We start from the raw sequence: 23,276 nt of genomic DNA, 5'->3' as shown, positions 1-23,276 counted from the left end.
TTACATTTTTAAAACAACCAGTAAAGGGGAAAAAAGAAAAAGACAGGCTATATTTTAAAAGAAATACCCTAATAGAAAACTGTCAAATGTATGAAATATTTAATTAATTGTATTATAAAATACATGATATTATGCCTTTTTAGTATAACCAATTCAAATCTTTAATCTTTCTAAATGTAACGTGATGAAAACGCTATAAAAGCACTACACTAAAGGGAAACATAGGGGGAACTGAGTTCGACACAACACCGGTCCCGACCTGCATCTACAACACAAATGACACGCGAATAGTCTATTATTACACCCGTTAGATCAAATCCCGCGGGTACCCCGACCCTGCTGTTTTGTCTGAAAACAGATAAAACAGTCTCACCGTCTGCCTCAAGTTTCTATTACAAACGTTCTTCTCTTCCACGGGAATAATGTTTCCTTACAAACAGATTCGACTATTAATGTCTTGCAGTCGCATATAAGTAGTATTCAGTATTTAGCCTTTTGTTTTTGGACAAATATCATATCATTTAATGTGAAACTTTGTGAGTGTTGATCTAAAGCACAGAAGATTGATTGACAGCTGAGCGGTCAGCAGCGCGCTACTGCGCTTATAGCCTATATTCTGAATAACTAATGACCAGATAAGTTGATAATATGACTGAGTACAGTGATTCCAAATGAATGTCCAAAAAACTCGTAATATGTTAAATCGAAAGTTTAATAATGTATTTTCTCCGCGTTGAACATCAAATGCGTGATGACCTTGCACCTTAAATTACCCTAAATTTATAGTCATAAAGATAAAAGTAAAACAATATTCGAAACTTCAAATTATGTATTTTTATTTGTGTAAACTCACAATAAGGAGAAAACTTTGTGCTTACTTAAAATCATTAAAAACATGACGTGCTTTCTGCTGCTTTGGTCAGCGCGTCACAAAAAAACAGAAACTCAAATACTTTTTTATTCGTTTTGTCAATTTAATTATTATTTAAGTGTAACATATTTCGTATAGGCTTATTTATTTTATTATTATTTCTCAAAACAGAGACGTAGCCTAATCATCCTCTGTTGATTTAAATCTATTTGTTCATTAAACTAAACCCATGAAAGAAATTATTATACTTTAGGAGATTTATTTATAAATGAGTTAACAACGCGAATCCAGAAAGGAATTTATTTCTAAGACAGCCAGTCTGGCAGAGCGGACATTTATGTAGCTTTTTTGCGAGCTGCCGCCGTGGGTTTTGTCTAGAAGGGATACGGCAAATGCCGAAAAGTTAATGATTAGATTTGGAGGTAGGATTATTAGGATGAAAACAGCGGCTCTGGCTAAATGAGATACAAATACATCCTACAATCGTGTGAAATTTTGTGTTTAGAGTTGGGTTTGGTTGAAGGATTAGATTAAAACAGTGGTCATCCAGCGAGATTTCGTTTGCTGTATCCCTTCTATCCACAACCGCAGGCGTGGCGGGGATGTTTTAGGCATGGCGGGCCGCCACGGTTGAATGTATATAGCGGAAACACTGCTTCGTCTGATATAGGCTCAAACATAAGGTCTGTTTACACACACAGAGAGCTACTAAAATGAGCTGCTCTGTGAAACAGCCAATCAGTGCAGAGCTCAATATTATTATTTATGACCTTTTTAAATAATGTAGTAGGAATAGACGATTTCATTCTAAAGGCAAATCCTAGGGTTAAACCTCTCTGTATAATTTTTGCACTTATTAAAGCCACATACCTTCTATGTAGATATCAGAAAACAATTTATTATTCCTATGCATTCTTTAAAACATTCTTTTGGCATCAATGCAAAGTTCCCTTTTATAGAACTGTAATTGTTAAGAGTGTAAAGACGCACATTACAGTCTCTCAACTAACGATCCGCTGCAAGTCCAAACTTAAGCCAGAGTCAGCAAAATGACATCACTGTCTGTACACAAAACAACACAGCTTCCTCCTCACCATCATTGTCAACAAGTTTTGCTTTGCCAATGCTAGCTTTCATAAATGTTTAAGAACAGAGAAAATTATTATAACCAACATAATTTAGGATGACAAACTGCGAGATTCAATAATTCAGCCATCCATTTATTTATTCATTCATTTGACCAATTCTTAAAGGTCTACTTGGCGGTTTCCAAGACAGGATTTAGATGAATCCAGGACTAGGCCTTAGTTATATGAGGACATTTAAGAAGTTTTTACAAACATAGTATACCTTACAAAAATATACTATGTTTACATATTTTAGGATATGTCAGTGCAAACTGTATTCAGTTAAACAGCTCTAAAAAGGACTTTAGCCTCAGACTATAGTTAAGCCCTGTCTGGTAAACCGTTTATGTGTACATGTTATGTGTAATGTCTTTCTTAACAACTGATACAACTGCTACAAATATTGCATAACACAGCTGGACTTCCAACATGGTGAACCTCACAAATTGGTTACCCACCTTAGAATAAGATTTTTAGTCATGACATAGACTTAAACCAAATGTTTTTATTATTTAAGAACAATGCAACTTGTCAACAAACATCTGCTTTTACCTTTTTCACTGATGGACTCACTTTCCAGCTCCACGTCCTCACAGCTGGTGTACTCAGGCGTGGTGGCCAGCTCCTCCTCTGAGCTACTGAAGCTACCCATGGTCCTGAGCTTTCCAATGCGTCTGCTGCGGTGGGGTCTAGGCGGAGGAGGTCGAACCGACTCTGATTGGTCCGAGCTTAGCGAGTCGTTTCGTAGCATGCTATCCATTTTGTTCCTGCGCATGGCTGAGCTAGGATCCAAGTGGTGCTGCTGGGGTATAGGTTTTCTCGACGGATCCCCAACGCCTCGCCAACTGTCGCCCAGCAACGGGCTACGATGTGGTGTCGGTGGGCTGTGATTGGACGTGCGATGTACCGGTGAGCTCCTGTCCACCGAGTATGAGCGTTGACTCGGGCCTCCCAAAAAAGGGACCCGAGACTGCCGTCCTCTAGGGCCATGCAGAGGCTCGTCGAATTCCGTATAGGCAAGCGATGCGTCGCTATGGCGACGTTCGTGCCGAGCCCGTGATACCTGTGCATGGATGCGCATCTGCTCCTCGTAGGGTTGGGGTTTGACCGGGTAGCGTGCCAAGTTGGGATCGCTGCGATATTGAGCCTGGTACTCCTCCTCACGACGCCTCTGGAGTTCATAGTCATCTAACTGGCCATCCAAACGCTGGCCCTGCGAGTGCCAGCGCCCTCGACTGTCTCGATATCCTCCCACCTCGTCGTACATCCTTGAACTCCTCGGTGATCGGCCAGGGTCCCGTCCGTAGTCGGACGGTGAGCGGGGCATGCCACCTTCAGCCGGGGCATACTGCAATCCTCCTTCCCCCTCCCTTTGGTTATATGCCGCGTTTGGATCCCTGGATGCTGATGGGCTTCTTTTTCTGAGAATGCAGAAGAAAAATGAGGTCATTCTGAGTGGTCGGTACAGCGAGGCCGACAAAATAAAGAACTGTAATCAATCACAAATCGACTTACGGCATCTCATTTTGTTCTCAAACTATTCATATTTGGATGTGACCAACTACATATTTTTCAAATAAGCTAGATGATGGGTTGTTTGAGTAATAACGTATAATACGGCTAGGTTAACACAGATCAGATGTGTTACAAAGGACACAATCTTCTAGCCGCAGCACACACAGAATGGAACTGAATACAGGGGTTTACGGATCTTTTCAACCATAAATAACACATCATCTTAAAAACACAATCCTCATATTTTTGGAAAAGAAAAAGATGTACAAGATGTGACACAAGGACATACATATGAATCTGTTTATGAACAATTAAAAAAATTGGGGTTCTGGAGTCTGGAGTTTGTCTTTATTGTTGAGTGCAATGTATTTATAACAAAAGAAACTGTATGTGCCAGTGGTCATTTAAAGGCAGGGTGCATGATCTCTGAAAGCCAGTGTTGACATTTGAAATCACCTAAACAAACACGCCCCTACCCCTATAGAATCTGGACCTTCTTTTGATAGGCCCCACACAAACTCAGACCAGACAATGATGTCGGTTAGTAGACACCCACCTTACTGCTGATCGGCTACCATTTTTTGGTAGTCGGCCCAATTCCCTTTTCAAAAGTGTTTTTCAAAAATTATGCACCCCGCCTTTAAAGGGAGGAACTTAGATGTTTTTCAAAAATTATGCACCCCGCCTTTAAAGGGAGGAACTTAAAAGACCTAACTGTTGAGTTGTTAGCATGCAAAAACATAACACTCTTGTAACCAAACGAAAACCCTCCCTAAATGTAATCTAAATCTAAATGTAGATAGACATATAATAATAATTAGTTAGTTATTCGGTCCTCACTAAAGCATTCATATCAGTAGTTCTTTAGGCCAGTGCTTTTAGATTTCAGCTTTCAAGACCGCCTCCCAGAATGTCTCACTAATTTAAACACCCAATTTAACTCATCAGCTTGTTAATGTGTTAAATAGGGAGAAATGAAAAACGCTCTGGAATGGGAAGCTTTGAAGCCGCCTTTTCACTGCACACGACATACGGAGGCGATTGTCGGAGTTTGCCCCTTAGTGGCAGTCGTAATGACGTTTCAGTTTAATCGTAACATGGGAGAGAAGCTCATTCCAGCGCAAGAGGCTTCAATCTAACATTTACAATAGTGGAATAAATACATGAATGCAAATGAATGAAACAATAAACAGCTATGCATGTATGACAAAGAAAAGATTTTTTGAAGAGAACATATGGAGACTAAAGATTAAAATAATAACGTACACATATTAAATGAATAATGTATTACTTATCAGTAATCAAAAGTTTTTTTTAAAAGGATTCAAGTGTTACTAATAAAGTTAAACAAAAAGGATTATTTTCATCTCACACACAGTTTTTTATTGAAATACACTGAAATACATCACTTCCGGTCTGCATATCGTATGCAGTGTAGTCGCACAAGTTTAACAGATTTTAACGGATCCAACACTCAAAACGGACCCGAAAATTACACATCCGCACATGGTCGGCACCTCACGCAGCCCCTTTGCGACTTTTCCCCATATGAAATGAATAATTTCCGGTTTATTGGCCGTCGTTTGTCGTGTGCAGTAGAAAGGCGGCTTCCTGACAGACAAAATGGCTTCAAGTTCACTGCCCACAATTTCCAGCCCACTCTGCTTCGGGGTCTTCTTGTCCAAGCAGGCATATGTCAACAAGCAAGCACTGCTGGTGTTTGTGCCCTAAAGATTTTTTTCATTTGAGGAGCACATAAGACAGTGAAGATCTGAGAGTGTGGGCTGCTGGTAGGGGTCAATGATCTCAAACCTTTCTTTTCAAAAGATGTAAACACTACTGGTCCAGAAACACTTCCTGTTTGAGTTCGTAACTGTTTTTTTATTATTTCACATATCATTATCTTTAAGATATTTGTTTAACTTTTTGATTCAGTTCTATATGTTCTGTTGGTTGTATTTTATTCCCAACGTTTAAAGTGTTAAAAACTGAAACAGGAAGTGCTTCTGGACCAGTGTTGCTTACATCTTTTGAAATGGTCTATAACAGACCTTGGAGCTGACTTTTGTAGTGGTTAACCTGTAAGGTCAGAGGGTCTGGCTCTGTACAGATTTATGATAAGCTGTGTGTCACACTGAGTTACAAAGACACTTCACTCAAACTCTCAGTATGTAATTTGCCCCATTGTTTATCCTTTGAACAGTTCCATATAACCTAATAAAATGTAACTGTTTGTCTGCAGCAATAGCCAGGTGGGCTGGGGGTCGACATACTGTATTGCACAAATAATGTTTTGGGTGACCACATTTGATCCATTTCCTGACTTCTGTTCCTCTCTCCTATGCCATATGATTTGTCCTGTCCTCCTTTGATTATCTATATAACTACTGTACAATTTATCCATGGTATGGCTGAGTCTCTATATGTTTTTGCAACTTGGGCTCTGCTAAACTATCGAATAAAGCTATAGTGAACAAAAAATGATATATTTTTTTCTTTTTTAACTTGACACTTAACAAATATTCTAAATTCTTTACAATTCCTCCTTAATGTACAGCTATGAAAAAGAAGGGTGTGTTCATCACTTGCAATGAATGAATGGGTTAAATGCAGAGGCTATATTTCAGGTATGGGTTACTTGACAATTACTTTAACTTCATTTCACTTAAAAAAATGTGATGTCAAAGAAATCCTTTTGAATTTGTGCATTAAACAACATTTGAACTATTAGCAGAGACTAAAGGGGGCCACACACCAGACGCGCAGCTCAGCATCGCGACACATCTAGGACAACTCGGAGGTATCGTACACCGGAAGTGCACATTTAATAGCGCGAGCTTAGTCAAATAGCATCTACTTCAAAATGCAAAATATACGTTAGCAGCCAATGTTAGTCATTAATGATTTGGGACAAATATGATGTTATTTAATGTTAAACTATGTGAGTGGTGCTCTGTGGCGTCACAGGGATTTGAGCAACTTCCTGAGTCATAGCTGGGCTCCGCAGTGTGCATACACTCATAGAAAACAATGTGTTCGATTTTTTTAGAACGGCGCGGCGCTGAGCTGCGCGTCCGGTCTGCGACCCCCTTGAGGGTACCTTTACACAACAATGACTGTACCAAAAACGTAGCGTGCACTGTAATGTGCATGCCATGCTAGTAGTTGGCGAATGGCGATGTTATATGTAAAGGAACACTACTCACATGCACACATACGCATTCTACTACAGAGCAATAAATACAATCACAATGGAGAAAGCATCAAGCAATTAAGTTTGGACAGACAATGAGGTGGGTTTATTACTACTAGTAACTCTGGAAACTTTGTTGGAGAAGCATTAATAAACTTAGTATCTTGACTAGCACAAAAACCTCCTGTCCTGTACGCCACTATTGTTCTTAAGGTTTACAAGTACTCACAAATACCTGAAGACTGAACATCATGTAATATGCATGTTTTCACAGATACTCATTTTCTTTCATTGCACAAACTATTGCGATTCACAAAACAGAAGCTATAACAATACAAAAATCTTAAAAAAACTAGATAATATAAACATTTCAGCAATCTGTGTTCTTATAATAATTGTAATTTATTGTTGAATGCTGTGAATTACAGAATCTGCATTATTTTTTTTATTTATTTTTTTTGGCTGTATGGGCGGTAAGAGATACAAGCCACCAATTTCTCATAAAACACAACACACGATGAGCATGCAAAACGTCTGTCCCAGAATTCGACTCCACGGTTAATAGATAACTAGTTATCCAACCTTTCACAGAAAAGTATCACTTACACACTAAAGAATATATAAACATCTACTTGGATTTTATTCTGAGATGCAACACTTTTATAGAAGCCACTCGCTCATGACAGCACTTGTGACATCACCATACTTACAGTGATTTATAACTGATGAAGTGCTGTTTTTCTTGACTTGTGCATGTCATCTCTGCAATACTGTGCTACTGGGTATAAGCTCAAACAGAGCTTGCCGACACACAGGTACACTAGTTTTATAAGAGCATATTTAAAGACCTCAGTTTCTCCTGAGTCTGCATTTTTGCGTGTGTGTGCCATTTTATAACCAGAACCGAAAAAACTCTCAGATCATTATAACATTTAGGTACAGTACAATAAAGGCCCATTTGAACAAAGCTGACACAATGAAAATCATAGTGGAGGCATAGAATAAGTAGACAACAGTATTACAGTAAGAAAATGTTAAATTTAGTCACTATTTTTGTGTATTTGCGCACACAAAAAAACTATTCACGTTGTTTTATAAAATTAAAGTTGAACTACTTCACATGGAGTATTTTAACAATGTCTTTACTATCTTTCTGGGCCCTGAAACTGTCAGTCACATTGCTGTCTATGAGGGGTCAGAAAGCTCTTGAATTTCATCAAAAATATCGGAAGTGCAATGACATAAGCATGAGCAAATAATGACAGCCCTACTGAAAAATCCAGCTAAGACCAGCATAAGCTGGTGAGCTGGTTTTAGCTGGTCTCCAGCTTGGTTTTAGCTGGTTTTGCTGGTGTATGAAGCTGGTTTTCCTGGTGTAGCAAGCTGGTCTAGCTGTGTTTTGGTCACTTTTTAAGCATGGTCTAGCTGGACTTAGCTGGTCAGGCTGGAAGACCAGCTGGCCCACCAGCATGACCAGCTTTGTCAGGCTGGCAGGACCAGCGTAAACCACCTTAAACCAGCTAAAACCAGTTACCAGCTTATGCTGGTCTTAGCTGGATTTTTCAGTAGGGAGAATACTAGATGAACTATTCCTTTAAATAATTGTTTACTAGTGTCTATTCTGGCACAGCTCTCAAATCACATGTACACACACACGGACCAATAATGTTTTTATTGACGTTAAAGGTGCGGTGTGTAACCTTTAGGAGCATCTATTGACAGAAATATAATATAAATAACTATGTTTTCAGTGGTGTATAAAGACCTTACATAATGAACCGTTATTTTTTATTACCTTAGAATGAGACGTTTTTATCGTTTTATTACATACAGCGCGGGTCTCCTTACATGGAAAGTCGCCATTCTGCGGCACCATGTTTCTACAGTAGCCCTAAACGGACAAACTACAAAGCGAGTTTTGTCACTATATTAACCTCATTGCTTGCCTGGTTACTCTCTGCTTTCTCAGACGACATCTTTGTCCTGTGTCGTAGCTTCTATTACTGCCTTCACGTGCTATGGGAAAAAAGAATTTTCCAGTTGTAAACTGGTATTTACCAGTGTGTTGTGTTCAAGTGCTTTTGTTGTCGTACTTTAGGTAAAATACATTCACGTGAGTAAATTGCCTGATCGCTCATTACTAGGACGCTCCTATTGACTGCTAGCTAGCATCTGCTAGCTAGTAGGTAACACAAAACCAAAACAGTATTTTTAAAACTGACACTGAGTGTTAACGCATTGTATTACAATTTTCAAAGGTCAAAGGTTATCTCATCTCGGTAACTCGTGCATCAAAATATTCTACTAGTTGCCCAGTAGAAAATACCACATGAGGGGGTGTTCATGTGCATTTTCCACGTCGGCTTTTGGTATTTACCATAATTACCGTAGCATGTGAAGGCAGCATATGTGTTTTGAATGGGAGGGTTGAGCATGGACTGAGCCGTTGGTTGCAATTGGCAACCTCACACTAGATGCCGCTAAAATGTACACATTGCACCTTTAAACATAATGTGATGCATCTTAACACACCATATTTTATGCACATATTTATTATATGAAAAAGAAAGCTTGGATATTCTTCAAAATATCTTCATAGTAAAGCAAAATAAATGATGACTTGGACACAAAAAGCAAGACATACAAGTGCAAATTCCCCATTAACATCATCCTATCACTTCTATGTAAACTGCCGAATCCTTCCCACAAACATGATAGGCTTTCATCTATACACCCAGCATAAATAGTACTCAGGCATAATAATTACTCCTCCATGAGCATCTGTACAGCTTTCCCAAATCCGTCAGCTAAGCAACATTCAATGAGAACCTCCTAACAGTCACACAAATGCGGCACACGCAAAAAAATCCCACCACACTGAGGCCACAGTTGATCGCACCTGTCAGTCAAGAGCTGCACATCTGGGCTGCGGGCACGAGCATGTCTTCCATGCAGCTTCATCAACCACAAATCCTTCTTTAAACACTTTAACACTCCACGCTGCCGATGAGCCCAAAAAGGTCCAGTTTGGGATGAAACCAGGCCACTGGTAGAGGTCTAGAAATAGCAATGGCTAGCTTAGCATCCTTAGCTTAGCTGCACATCTGGGCTGCGGGCAGGAATACGTCTTCCTTGCAGCTGCATCAACCATAAATCCTTTTTAAACACCGACTACTCCATGCTGCCAAAGAGATTAAAAATGTCCAGCTTGGGGTGAAACCAGGCCAATGTTAGAGGTCTAGCAGTGCTACGGCTTTAACATAACAAATTGCTAAGTTAGCATCCTTAGCTGCACTCCTCTACCCTCTCCTCTCAAACATGCAGAGGCATTACAGTTCATGCTGGCAGGACAAATCAGAGCAAAGTCTCGAATCTAGAAAGCCGAAGCGGTCCGAGAGGTGCCGAGAGGCCGAACGTGCAAGGAGCAAAGGCTTCTGGGTATGAAGAGTGGTGTTACCATTTAATGCTGTTATCAAAGGCTGTATATAGCTGGAGGTCAAGCACGACTTTACCGTGCAAGGAGGATTATGGTACTTAGCTGATTACTGGCTGACTGGCAGTTATTGCCTACCAATTGTAAAGTCAGGGAACTCCTTTTCCTATGGATTGCAAGACTTGATTTGGATTTCTCAAACTTCAAAAAAGCAAACAAGCAAACAAACCTCTCTCAGTATGATGTATCAGCATATAACTTGGCTGTCTCAGCATGTATGCAGTAAATGCATGCGTGTGGATGCATGTGGCATTTTCATACGTGACTGTGTAATTGCAAGTATGTGTGTGTGTGTGTGTGTGTGTTGCCCTGTCCCACAAGCTGTCAGGCAGGGAGAATATTGTCCAGTCACGTCAGATTAACTCCAGCCCTTGACTGCATGTGTATGTGAATGTGTGAAGGCAAGAACATAGCGCCGCCTACTGTTAGTGAACACACATAATGACTTTGTTTCTTCATAGCCCAGAGCATTGAATTAGCAAGACTAAAGTTTGTGGGTTCAAACCCAGGGAACACAAGTACTGATAAAATGCAATGCACTTTGCAATATGTAAAATATTTGCAGTAAAATGTCCAAAAACCACTAGGCCAGTGTTATATATTTTGTCCAGCTGATTACTATCAATATCTGTAATGTTTTCAACTACTTGTAAAGAAAATTGCCATTCAAAACACTGACACGGGGCAGTGCAGTCTCCTATCAATGACGTTAATATCAATGTGACCCTTTGTCACCGCCTTTACTGACGTAAACCACATGACAACAGTGGTCGAGCTCGAAAAAAATAAAATGGCAGCCAAGGAACGACTGGAGCACAAATTTAGTGTAAATAAATGTATATTTTCACTTTTTACACCTTTTAATTGCATTTCTAGCGAGAAATTAGTATCGTAGTTTTCAAATATGTGATTAGTTATCACAAAGGCGCTCTCTGTTTATATTTCAAACACGCTGCCTTCATGCCTTCGCTGCCTTCATGCCTCCGAAGTCATGGCCTCATGAGGCAGCGAGGCAAAAAGTCACTGCCTTGAGTTTTTGGACGCAGCCAGTGTCGTGGACAAATGCGGAACTATGCGTGAGCGCCTGTCGGGCTACGCGCTTGCTTATGGACTTATGGATTACTCTTTACCGTCAGCCGCTGGTTGGGTCAGCAAAAACAGCTCCCGTAAGCGTACGGGCCAACCAAACGATCCAAGAAGAGTTTGGAACAAAAATTTGTTGTTGCATTATCTGGATGGAGAGAGCTTCGCGACAACATTTAACTAGACCGAGATTCTGATCCTGCTTGTGTTTTACGCGATGGTTGAGTCGTTTTGATTCGTAACCCTTCAAAAAACGTATGCTATTATATTGATCACAACATTAGTGTGTAGATTGTAATCAGCGCGTCTTCCCGCGGACGATATGCACATCAAGAGGTATTGTACAGCAATATAAATGGTCATTTTAAGACACTTCACAATAAGATTTGTACTGTCAAAACATTATGTGAAAAATCATTGTAGATTGTAAGTTGAAAACTTAATTTTGTGCTGTGTTTACCATCGAATTTGGACTAATACTGTAATATATATGACTAACAATTTCGTTTTAAACATCACATATAAACTTACATAATGAAATAAATGATGTCATCAAACGCAACATTTATAAGACTTGATTACCTTATCCATCAACGTGATTTCTCGTTCGCGTTTGATTGATGGCCATCAGCGGTTGAGTTAAAGACTACAAATCCCATAATTCCACGCTGCTTCAGAGCGCCATTAAACAACGTCATTTGATGTTATTGTGTTTTGGCGCCATCTAGTGGTAAAAATTCTACGTATTCGACATTTAAGGGACTTTGGATAAAAGCATCTGCCAAATCCATGAAGGCAAATGTAAATGATTGATGTTAGTAAGAGTATCAATTATTTAAAGGTGAATCGTGTCATTTTTTATTTTTCTTGTCATTCTATAAATTAAATATATGTATAATTGTAATTACGATACCAAAATATCTTAAAGGACAAGTTATGTTTAACTTTGAGTGAGAAGCTCCGCTCGTCAATGTCAGTTTTCACACGGCCGTCAAATTACAGTGGAGGAGGGGCGGGACATTACCACAGCAACCAACCCGCTCACAGCTGAAGCGTCACAGCTACCAAGCGCTCGGCTGAAAAACAGCTGGCATTTGGCGTCCTCAAGGCGTTTTCAGCCGTGTTTAAAAGTTTGGGTGTGTCCAGCCCCTAAAGCTCACCGAAAGAAAAAGCTCATCTCCACCTCAGCACCCGATGTGTGTAATCAATGGCCGCGTGACGTCGACCAGTGTAGCGCAAGCCTAGGGTTCGGTTTGGTGGGAAAAAAATCTAGGATTCGTCAAAAAAGCCCAGTATTCGGCCGAATCCTGGATTTGGTGCATCCCTAGTTTATTTATTTATTTATTTTTTGTGGTTATGGCGGCATTTGGATGTCTGGTTAGCATGATGTCTGCTAAAATGATAGCGAAAGCTGCTTAAAGGTTCTCTAAACGAATCTGTGTGTTGATTTTTGAAATGTGTTTTCAAACAAACTGAGCGTAGTTAACTCCTCCCCCTCCCTTCTGTGCTTTCATGAACGCGCCCAAACCCAAACCCCAAATCCTTCTTGGCGTTTATTGGTCAGAACACTTTGTTATGGTTTCTGGTGTAGGTTTGGCAAGTTTGTTATTATTGCAGTTTGTGGAGGCTGGGCTGTCGACAGAGATCGCGTTTTTTTACAGATTGATCAGCGGACAGGAAGCAAGCAGATAGTGAGGAGATGTTTGCTGTATGTAACCAAAAATGTTTTATGATCTAAAACGCGTGAATTCGCTTAGAGAACCTTTAATGTTATGAAGCTTGTGCTTTGACTGGACGTGTTTCAAAGCGTGCTGTTATGGTGCACATTCACAACGGGAGTTAAACTTTCTCTCCAGTACATAACTTAGCTGAAGTCTTGCATTTTGTGCAGATATATGCATGTTGTATAATACATTTATGTTGTATATAAGGCTTAATATTATATAGAGTGCGTCATATAGAAAGCGCATCAGTTTGTGTTTATTAACCCTTTAGTTTCACTTCATCACGCAGCTTTTCCTGTTAGAGGTTTTTGTTAAAAACATTTAAAATAATCTAGTATGTGTTCATTTTGCTGTCATAGTTTCTTCAAAATTAAGTTTTATTTGAGTGTTTTTAATTTTCACCATGACGTATACGCCCCGCCCCTTTGATTGCCCCGCCCCCAGTTAATTGAGTACGCGTTTTTCAAACCTATGGATTCATTGATATTAAAAAAATGACATAAATGCACATCACTACCTTCAACTGACATATACCTTATCCTCTCTGTATTGCCCAAAAATGCCAAAATCATTCATAAATCACTAGAACCCACTGCTGTTCATCTCGTGTCTCCATTGCAGAAACTTTGGGAGCCATGAAAGAGCCATGTCCTCAGAAACGGCAGAATGTTTGGGTGTACAAGAACCGTGTGAGGTCCGTCTACGCCCCCCCCCCCACATTTTGCCGCTTTCTACATGTCTCCTATTTAACTTAATCCCGCCTTTTTAAAAGATGCACTTAATATTTATTAATAAATCATCATGCAAGCCGGATTGGACACCTTTGTGGGTCGTGTTCGGCCCGCGGGCCGCATGTTTGACACCCCTGGCCTAGATGCTTCAAATCTCTAACCCATAATCATTTCGTTGGATGGTAAATTCACTTGGGCCAGTAAGCAACTATTTAGGGGCTGTCCACACGGAGACGCGTATCACTGTATACGTATAAATTTGTTATCGTAGGCTATTGGCGTTTCATCCACACGGATACGGCGTTTTGGGAGACTGAATCCGCTATTTTTTGAAACCGGGTCCTAAAGTAGAAAAATCTGAAACCGACACCCTTGCGGTTTCGTATGTAAAGCCAATCCTTTTATTTTTTGAAGCAAAAACGTCATCACATCCCTTGTCGGAAGCGTCACACGTAACAGCAACAACAATAACGGCGGACTACGTGATTGTGTTCGTGCTACAGAAGCTACTAAAGCCTACTAGCTTTATTACAGCAAAATCTATTGATTCTACGCAATTGTGGTGACCAACAAGCGATAATGGACATCACCATACGTTGGTTATGTGCATGCTCAAAGTCTTCTTCTCTGTGTATAGTGTATATCTGTGGCAGAATTACAGCGCCCCATACTGGTCCGACATATATACTACACCGCTTTCAGTCGGTTTCAGTGGTTTCGTGTTTACGGATTATTTTTTAAGAGCAAGGAAAAAAAATGATCGGATAGGGAATGCACCGGCTTCGTGTGGACAAAGCGTTAGTAAGCACACTAAACGCACTTCTGCAGCAACCACATATCAACACTCAAAACACTTTAGCAACCCACTCAGAATACCTTAGTAACACAAAACAGAACACCCACAAAACACAATCACGAAAGGAATGCAATTCTGTTTACACAGGCTACACCTTCAACAAACTACATATACAGTATGGTATAATTTTAATAGCAAGTTAAGTCAGTATGAATCAAATCCATGCATTGATTCAGTGGTGCACTTGTTTAGTGATCATCACACTGTGACTGGACCCTTCACACAATGATCGGAGACCAGCAGAGATCACAGCCTCTCAGCGAGTGGAATCTGATAGACCTGCTTCAAGGTAAACAGCTCCATGTCTGCTTTATTAACTTCTCAAACACACAACGTAAGTAGGACATTCCCCAATAGAACGAGCCACACTTCATTTAAGACTGCACAGACACTTCAGAAGAGATTGGACAACCACAGTGATCTAAATAGACATCAAATCTAACTTCAAGTATGAAGAACACTTAAATGTATACAGCACGTGTCTTATATGTGAATACCACCACTGCTGAATTTTAAAACTAGCCTAAGCCATTTCAACGGTCTTAACTAGTCACAGCTTGGTTTGGTTAGACTGGTTTTAGAAAAGTTTTGGGCATGTTTCTGCTGGTCAGACCATGGTTGCCATGCCAGTGTAACAAATAATGTAAAACATGTAAAACCATCTAGCCCAGCAGAAGCAGATGCATTGCATTTTGTTGCAAGGTGCATGTGTTGAACGTCTGTGTACATGTACAACACAAACTATTCTTTGCAAGGCTGTGCGTTCGACCGTGCACACACGTTTGCGTACACATAAAACAAACCATTCTCCGTGCTTTGGACAACTAACAGCATCAACAAGCTCTATGGCTACTAATAAAGGCTAAGGTTCTAATCTCTCACCTTAAGCATGTACAATAATAATAGTAGTGCTTGTCCAAGCAAAAACCATGAATAATATTTCCCTCTTAAACCAGACCTGGCTGCACTGTACTGCTATAATAAGCTTCACCATTAGTTAGATTGCAGGGCATTATAGACCTGTCATTTAAAACCAGCCAACAAAAAACTGCTATGTCTGTTCAACACCAACGTCCTGAGACAATACCACTCAAAAGAGCAACTATGCGCTAAGTACAACGTGCCAGAAATGAGTCATACTTCAGATTGCTGTAGTAGAACGCTCCAAAACGTTGGTGCAGTACTCTGAATCTATTAGTATGCCGGTTGTGATCCAAATATGCACTGATTTTAATTACCTACTGTACTCTTCCGATTCAGGGTACATTACTCAAGTACTGCACTTAAAAGGAAGTAATGCTGTTTGGACCACTTGAGTCCAAAACCAGGTAGACTTACAAGTAGATTGTCTCCCCTCCCTATTCCCCCAGAAGCACACACTCACACTGTACTTCGACCAATCTGAGCCCGGACGCACTTTCGTGCGATTGTTTTGAAGAAAACAGGAAGTAAACTCTTTTAACACCGGAACCCATCAAAATGTTAAGTCTGTGTTTTCTATTCTGAATCGTTTGGGGTGCGATGACACACAGCCCTTTCACATGCCTATCATATTGCTTAGTCGATCTGTCGAATCACACCAGTCAAATGAACCAGTGTTTGGGGGTCAAACGCGTTCGGGGGCAGTTTGGTTGGGATAATGTGAGCGAGCCCTTAAGAGAGTTGCACACCGGACGTGAAGCACAGCATCGCGTAGGGCTGTCACAGTGATTAAATAATCATCTCATCGCAATTTTTTGACCTCATCGCAATGATTTCAGATCACCGCGATGATTGCACATCTCTCTAAAACCACAAGGGGGAGCTGAAGCGCCTGTATGAACGAGACAATATCAGATAACTTTTAAAAATGGGTTATGTGTATAAATATTTACTACCAGATAAACCTTGCAAAAGATTTAATTTAAATAATCACAACAATCTGTGAAAATGATTTCATAAACAAAAAAAATGTATGAGAATTAAATGTCAAAGCAATAAACAGGCAATTAAACGGCATAATCTTCAAAGCCCTAAAACAGGCAATTAATTGTCACAATTTCTTAAACAATTAACCGTCAGCCAAATTTCATAATGACAGCCCTAGCATCGCGCCATGAATCTAAAAACAGCGCCTGGCAGTGGCTGTTGGCGGCTGTTCGCTGTGACTCTGAACACTGCTCAAATCCCTGTCGCACCACAGAGCGCCACTCACATAGTTTAACATTAACTCTTTCACCGCCAGCGTTTTTTTAAAAAGTTGCCAGCCAGCACCAGCGTTTTTCATGATTTTCACAAAAGTTGAATGCCTTCCAGAAAATGTTCTTCTTCAAATATATAAACATACAATATACCAAATGAAAGAACAGACCCTCTGCTTTCAAACAAAAAAAAAGTTTCATCCTACCTTCAGTGGTTCTTTTGTAATCAGCTTTTGAATATGGGTAGGTTTTTGCAAAAACACCACATTTTGAGCAAAAAGCAGAGATAATTAAATTTTTGTGACGGACTTTTCATAGAGATCCCATTCAGAGCGATCTTTAAAACAGACACGGACATACAGCAGCTTGCCATAGGGCAATACTTCCGGTTTTAAAAAGTTGCGGAAGGGCGCCACCTAGTGGATAATAGCATTATTGCGGAAAGACAGAAATACTCGTCATTGGCGGGGAAGCGTTTTCTCTTGATTGACGAGATATCTCGTCAATGGCGGGGAAAGAGTTAAATAACATCATATTTGTCCCAAAAAGTAAGCGATTAACATTGGCTGCTAACGTATATTTTGCATTTTGAAGTAGACTTAACTGACTAAGCTCGCGCTATTTAATGTGCACTTCCGGTGTACTATACCTCCGAGTTGTCCTAGACGCGACTTGGCGCTGCGCTTCTCGTCCGGTGTGCGATCCACTTTACTCACTTTCTACTGGAGGCTTAAAGGAAAGGTTCACCCGAAAATACAAATTTCATAATTTTCCCATCATTACAAACGTGTCTGACCTTTTTAATTACGAATGAAGTTTAGCAGAATGGCACTGCTAAATTTTTAACCAAGTTGAAGGTTTTTTTAGAGAATGATAGTAAAAGTTTGAAATACTAACGGTTAGTGTTGGGTAGGCATGGGCCGGCATAAGATTCTGGCGGTATGATAACCTTTAGCAAAAATACCACAGTTTCATGGTGTTGCGGTATTGCCATTGCAACACTAAAATGTGTTATTTTCATATGCCAGGTAAAACTAAAGCCTTTAAATTATAAAATGCTTTCAAAAAATATATAATATTTTCGTAATGTATATTAAATGTATACATCAAATCAATCACATGATTTAATGAATTTTGCATAAACACAGCTCATACCTTGGAGACGGTATCACAGAACATTTTAGTGGTTTTAAAACCTCGGTATACATGTACCTTGAAACCGGTAACCAGCCCATGTCTAGTGTTGGATGATGTCACCCATATATTGAGATCATCCTATCGTCAGCCTTTGAGATTGCTAATACACTATAGTATCGGGGTGGGGGGTAACAAGCCACTGGATTGGTGGACAAAAACCAGAACCTGCTTTACTCTAAAGGCAGCAGGCAACACTGTCATGACCACAACCTTCTTAAACATTAATCTGAGCACGTCATTGATGCCCAGGCGCTCTAAAATTTCTTGTATCATCTAACGGCACAACCCTACTAATGGTATAAGTTGTACTGACTATTTATTGGCAAGTCAGCCAAAGGATTAATCAACTAATCAAATTAATCGAAGACAAGATAATCTATACTATAGATTATTTTATCTTTGATCATTTTGATTAATAGATTCTATAGATTAGTCGACTATTTGAAAAAAAAGATTGATACACTAATCGAAAAAGTAGCTAAATTCATTGAAACATTAAAAGGAGCCTTTAAAGCTTCAAAAAGGATGCAAAACCATAAAATTATAATAAATTATGCATTTGAGTTATATTTCAAGTCTCCCGAATGCAATACCATTATAGGAGGAACAGACTGGTATTTAAGTTACACTTCATTACACGTTCTGCCTTTTGCTTTTTGTGGCAGGTTTGTGAAGAAATTAAGGGTATAAACTATAGTAATATTCTCATTTGAGGTGAACTATACCTTTAATACGCTGCTGTTCCTGTCATCTTCCAGTCTTGTAAGAATTATTCTCAAACTAATGGCCTGCGATACACTTAGACCAGGACACAGCGCACGGCCGTCTCTATTTTTGGGCTGGACAGGCAGGTCATAGGACTGCAGAGTGCCTTGCAGGATGCTGAATAAATTATTTGTTTCTTTATTTAGTGGGCTAGGCGGATGGGAGTCGAGTTGGGGCTAGACTTAAAAGATGATATGAAAATAGACACGCGTCAGCTTTTTGGACGTATACGGTGCAGCTCGATGCACTGAGAGAGACGTGGGTGAGCGACGGCAGAACTTCTCGTCTCATTTTTTTCTCCCGCAGATAAATGCTTCTCTATTCACACACTCCACCGAAGTCCTTTTCTACCACTTTCAATCAGATTTCACACAAAAGATAAAAGCAGTTGCGACGCACAACAGCCAAAGTGCAGAAAATTGCAGTGTTGCTGAGAGCGGCGAGCTAAAAATGCATCTGTGACCTGCTCACAGCTGAACATCACAAGGATTTCAACACCAAAGAACGAATGCGAAGATATTTTCTTTGCATATTCTCAAAGGCATACAGATGTCAAGTGGCAGAGAGGCTGGGAGCACTCGAGGGTTAAAACTGTTATGGCTTTAAGAATATGACAACTTTACAGTGTTGTGTGCACCCAGAACAAAGTTCCTTTATATGTAGTCAAGGGAGTTTTAAAGTGCTTTGATACCAAAACCTAAAATTCATCAGATTGGATATATACACTCACCTAAAGGATTATTAGGAACACCTGTTCAATTTCTCATTAATGCAATTATCTAATCAACCAATCACATTGCAGTTGCTTCAATGGATTTAGGGGTGTGGTCCTGATCAAGACAATCTGAACTCCAAACTGAATGTCAGAATGAGAAAGAAAGGTGATTTAAGCAATTTTAAGCTAGGCATGATTGTTGGTGCCAGACGGGCCGGTCTGAGTATTTCACAATCTGCTCAGTTACTGGGATTTTCACGCACACCCATTTCTAGGGTTTACAAAGAATGATGTGAAAAGGGAAAAACATCCAGTATGCGGCAGTCCTGTGGGCAAAAATGCCTTGTTGATGCTAGAGGTCAGAGGAGAATGGGCCGACTGATTCAAGCTGATAGAAGAGCCCGAAATAACCACTCCTTACAACCGAGGTATGCAGCAAAGCATTTGTGAAGCCACAACACGCACAACCTTGAGGTGGATGGGCTACAACAGCAGAAGACCCACCGGGTACCACTCATCTCTACTACAAATAGGAAAAAATGCTACAATTTGCACAAGCTCACCAAAATTGGACAGTTGAAGACTGTTGAAGAAAACGGTTGCCTGGTCTGATGAGTCTTGATTTCTGTTGAGACATTCAGATGGTAGAGTCCGAATTTGGTGTAAACAGAATGAGAACATGGATCCATCATGCCTTGTTACCACTGTGCAGGCTGGTGGTGGTGGTGTAATGGTGTGGGGGATATTTTCTTGGCACACTTTAGGTCCGTTAGTGCCAATTGGGCATCATTTAAATGCCATGGCCTACATGAGCATTGTTTCTGACCATGTCCATCCTTTTATGACCACCATGTACGCATCCTCTGATGGCTACTTCCAGCATGATCATGCACCATGTCACAAAGCTCGAATCATTTCAAATTGGTTTCTTGAACATGACAATGAGTTCACTGTACTAAAATGGCCCCCACAGTCACCAGATCTCAACCCAATAGAGCATCTTTGTGATGTGGTGGACGGGAGCTTCATGCCCTGGATGTGCATCCCACAAATCTGCAAGATGCTATCCTATCAATATGGGCCAACATTTCTAAAAAATGCTTTCAGCACCTTGTTGAATCAATGCCATGTAGAATTATGGCCTTTCTGAAGGCGAAAGGGGGTCCAACACAGTATTAGTATGGTGTTCCTAATAATCCTTTAGGTGAGTGTATATCAGTTCATATCAAGGTCTATAATGTAAATCTATATAATATTTATACATCCACAGTGATGCTGTTGTACAAGAAGCCAACTGCGGGACCACCTAAAATAATGCACAGTGTGAGCACATGCACAATGGCACTGAATAGATGCAAAATATTACCAACATTTTGGCTAATATACCAAATTCATTCTTATCATTTTCTTTTAGGAACCTAAATGGTTCTTCTATCAATGTGAAGAACAAAAATGTTTTTAAGAGTGTACATCACTATATTCTTAAAATGTACATAACATATCTCCTATGTACTGTGGTAAGATTTCAAAACTCAATCTTTGCACAATTACACAAGATTATCTACCTGTAGTTGTGAAGGCATTCAAATAATCTGTCTTTAAGGGAAAAACACCAAATGTAATGGGAGAATCTTGATTATGTAAGCAAAGCACAAGCAGCCATGCATATCATGGCTTAATCTATTCCCAGTTGACTTATACAAGGCCACCACAAGGTAAATGATGGTCTTTAATGCTAATACATCCTTTTCCAAACACAAATTTTCAATGAAGCCGACTCATCACCCTTTTCTATTCCAAAAAGGTTGTTAGACTTACTATTTAATAAGAATCAAAAACTCCCTTTCCTAATTCTGCGAACAGATGCATAGTGCCATCCATTTAACGGTTCTGTTAAGACAATTATCCTTCCATCTTAATTACTGTACATAATTTAAATTTAACCTCAGTTTAAAGATCAATAAAGCAACACTGAACTCAATCCCTAGATTTATCTCTGCCTTGTCTATTACCTCTGACCTTATTAGTGGTGCTCGATACAGCAAACCAGTATTAGTCCTATAGCTCATCTACCATTAATCGTGTGGCTTTTTTAAGCAACAATACCAATACTGTGTACTGTATTTTATACCAAGGGGCTGTTGAATGCTTTATTTTGATTGGTTTAGGATTGTTTCATGGGTATGTATTATTTTTCATCAAATGTCTTGAAATAACCACCACAACAATGTCGATGGTAGTCCTTTCAATTAATTGGCATAAATTATTCCTTAAATTTACACTTTCACGTGTAAAAAATATGGCAACATTTTCCAATAAGGTTGTATTTGTTAACATTAGTGAATGCATTAGCTAACATGAAATTACAGTAAGCAAAAATAGTTTTTTATTATTTATTAATCTAAGTTAATGCCAATACAATTGTTTAAGACATGTCGTTGTGCATTAACAATGTTAAAGGGGACATTTCACAAGACTTTTTTAAGATGTAAAATAAATCTTTTGATTAAGTTTTAGCTCAAAACAGCCCACAGATAATTTATTATAGAATGTTAAAATTGCCCCTTTGTAGGTGTGAGCAAAACTGTGCAAATGAGCTGATGAAATGCAAACACAGATCGCCATGATGGCGGTTTGTTGAAATTGAAACTTAATTGTGCTGTCAATTTTTTTCTCTCTCTCTCTCCGCACTAAATGGCAGTGTCGTGGTTGGATAGTGCAGATTAAGGGGCAGGATTATTATTATAATAAGATCCCCTTCTGACATCACAAGGGGAGCCAAATTTCAATTTGAACCTATTTTTTCACATGTTTGCAGCGAATGGTTTACCAAAACTACGTTACTGGCTTGTTTTTTCTCAAAATTTCCAGGCACTGTTGACCCAATTATAGCACTTAAAACATGGGAAAGTCAAATTCTCATAATCTTAAACATTCAAAAGCTGAAATTAACATGAACTAAGATTAATAACTGCTGGTCATTAGATAATGTAAGGCAAGCTAATGCATTAACTAATGTTAACAATAATAATATTGTAAACTAAAATTACAGTAACATACAGTATTGTCATTCTAAACTCTGGGTAAATATAACTCTATTTGTGTTTCACGTTTTACACTGTACTGAATATTTATGAGGAGAATAACATTGATTGGACAAATATTGCACATAATCTGTTTTAATAACTGCTCGTCCATAAAGCAAAAAATGTATGATTCATATGAATCCATACAATCTCTTTCATATATTCTCTTTTTCTTATATGCTTAACCCCAGAGACACCTGGGCTGGGGTTAGGGGCAGGGTTTCATTCATGCTTATTCTGAATTTTTTTTTTTTTATATATATACTTCACATATTCAAAGTTGTCACACGTGGGGTCGTGAAAACAGTTTTTCATGTCTGCCAGTTTTGCAAGTAATGAAACATGAAAACCTAGCTCCTATTTTTTCCTATTTTCTATCTTCTTCAGACCTTCCACCCTTTGGAAATCATCTACTCCAACATTACAAGAGCTCCAGTGTGTGATGGGATGGGCCCATCTTACTGTCTATCGATCGGTTTGGATTTCCATTAAAAGGAGCTGGCACACAAGGACCTAAGTGATTCAGAGGGAGTGCTTTTGGGAAGAGAGTACACTAGAAAAAATACAGCTCCTAAATAATCAATGATTGATGGAGTAAATCACCCACAGTGAAAGAGGCCGAAATGTGGACGGCAATTAATTAGGACATCTGAGGGAGTCAGATTTCATTTCTGTAGCTCGCCGCTCGCACACAACATTAACACCATTAGTACAGACAGAGAAGATGCGAGGAAAAGGTC

General features: G+C 39.5%; 1 protein-coding gene across 28 annotated transcripts in view; it reads right to left on the bottom strand.

Moving 5' to 3' along the window:
• rims2b (regulating synaptic membrane exocytosis 2b) overlaps nucleotides 1–23,276 on the bottom strand; it is a 132,741-nt gene that overhangs the window by 76,037 nt on the left and 33,428 nt on the right. For 27 of the 28 annotated variants that reach the window (XR_012359702.1, XM_073858182.1, XM_073858185.1 and 24 more), the window contains one exon: nucleotides 2,551–3,419. Coding sequence is in view for 27 of the 28 variants with exons in the window: in XM_073858182.1 (XP_073714283.1) it covers nucleotides 2,551–3,419 (869 nt within the window). In the remaining variant the exon portion in view is untranslated. Of the gene's footprint in view, nucleotides 1–2,550; nucleotides 3,420–9,605; nucleotides 10,001–23,276 lie in introns of those variants that run through there. The other variant, XM_073858209.1, reaches the window with a different exon arrangement.

Source organism: Misgurnus anguillicaudatus, chromosome 20, assembly GCF_027580225.2.
Source record: "Misgurnus anguillicaudatus chromosome 20, ASM2758022v2, whole genome shotgun sequence".
NCBI classification, from domain to species: Eukaryota; Metazoa; Chordata; class Actinopteri; order Cypriniformes; family Cobitidae; genus Misgurnus; species Misgurnus anguillicaudatus.
The sequence above is the reverse complement of the archived record's forward strand: the minus strand, read 5'-3'. Positions and strand labels throughout refer to the sequence as shown.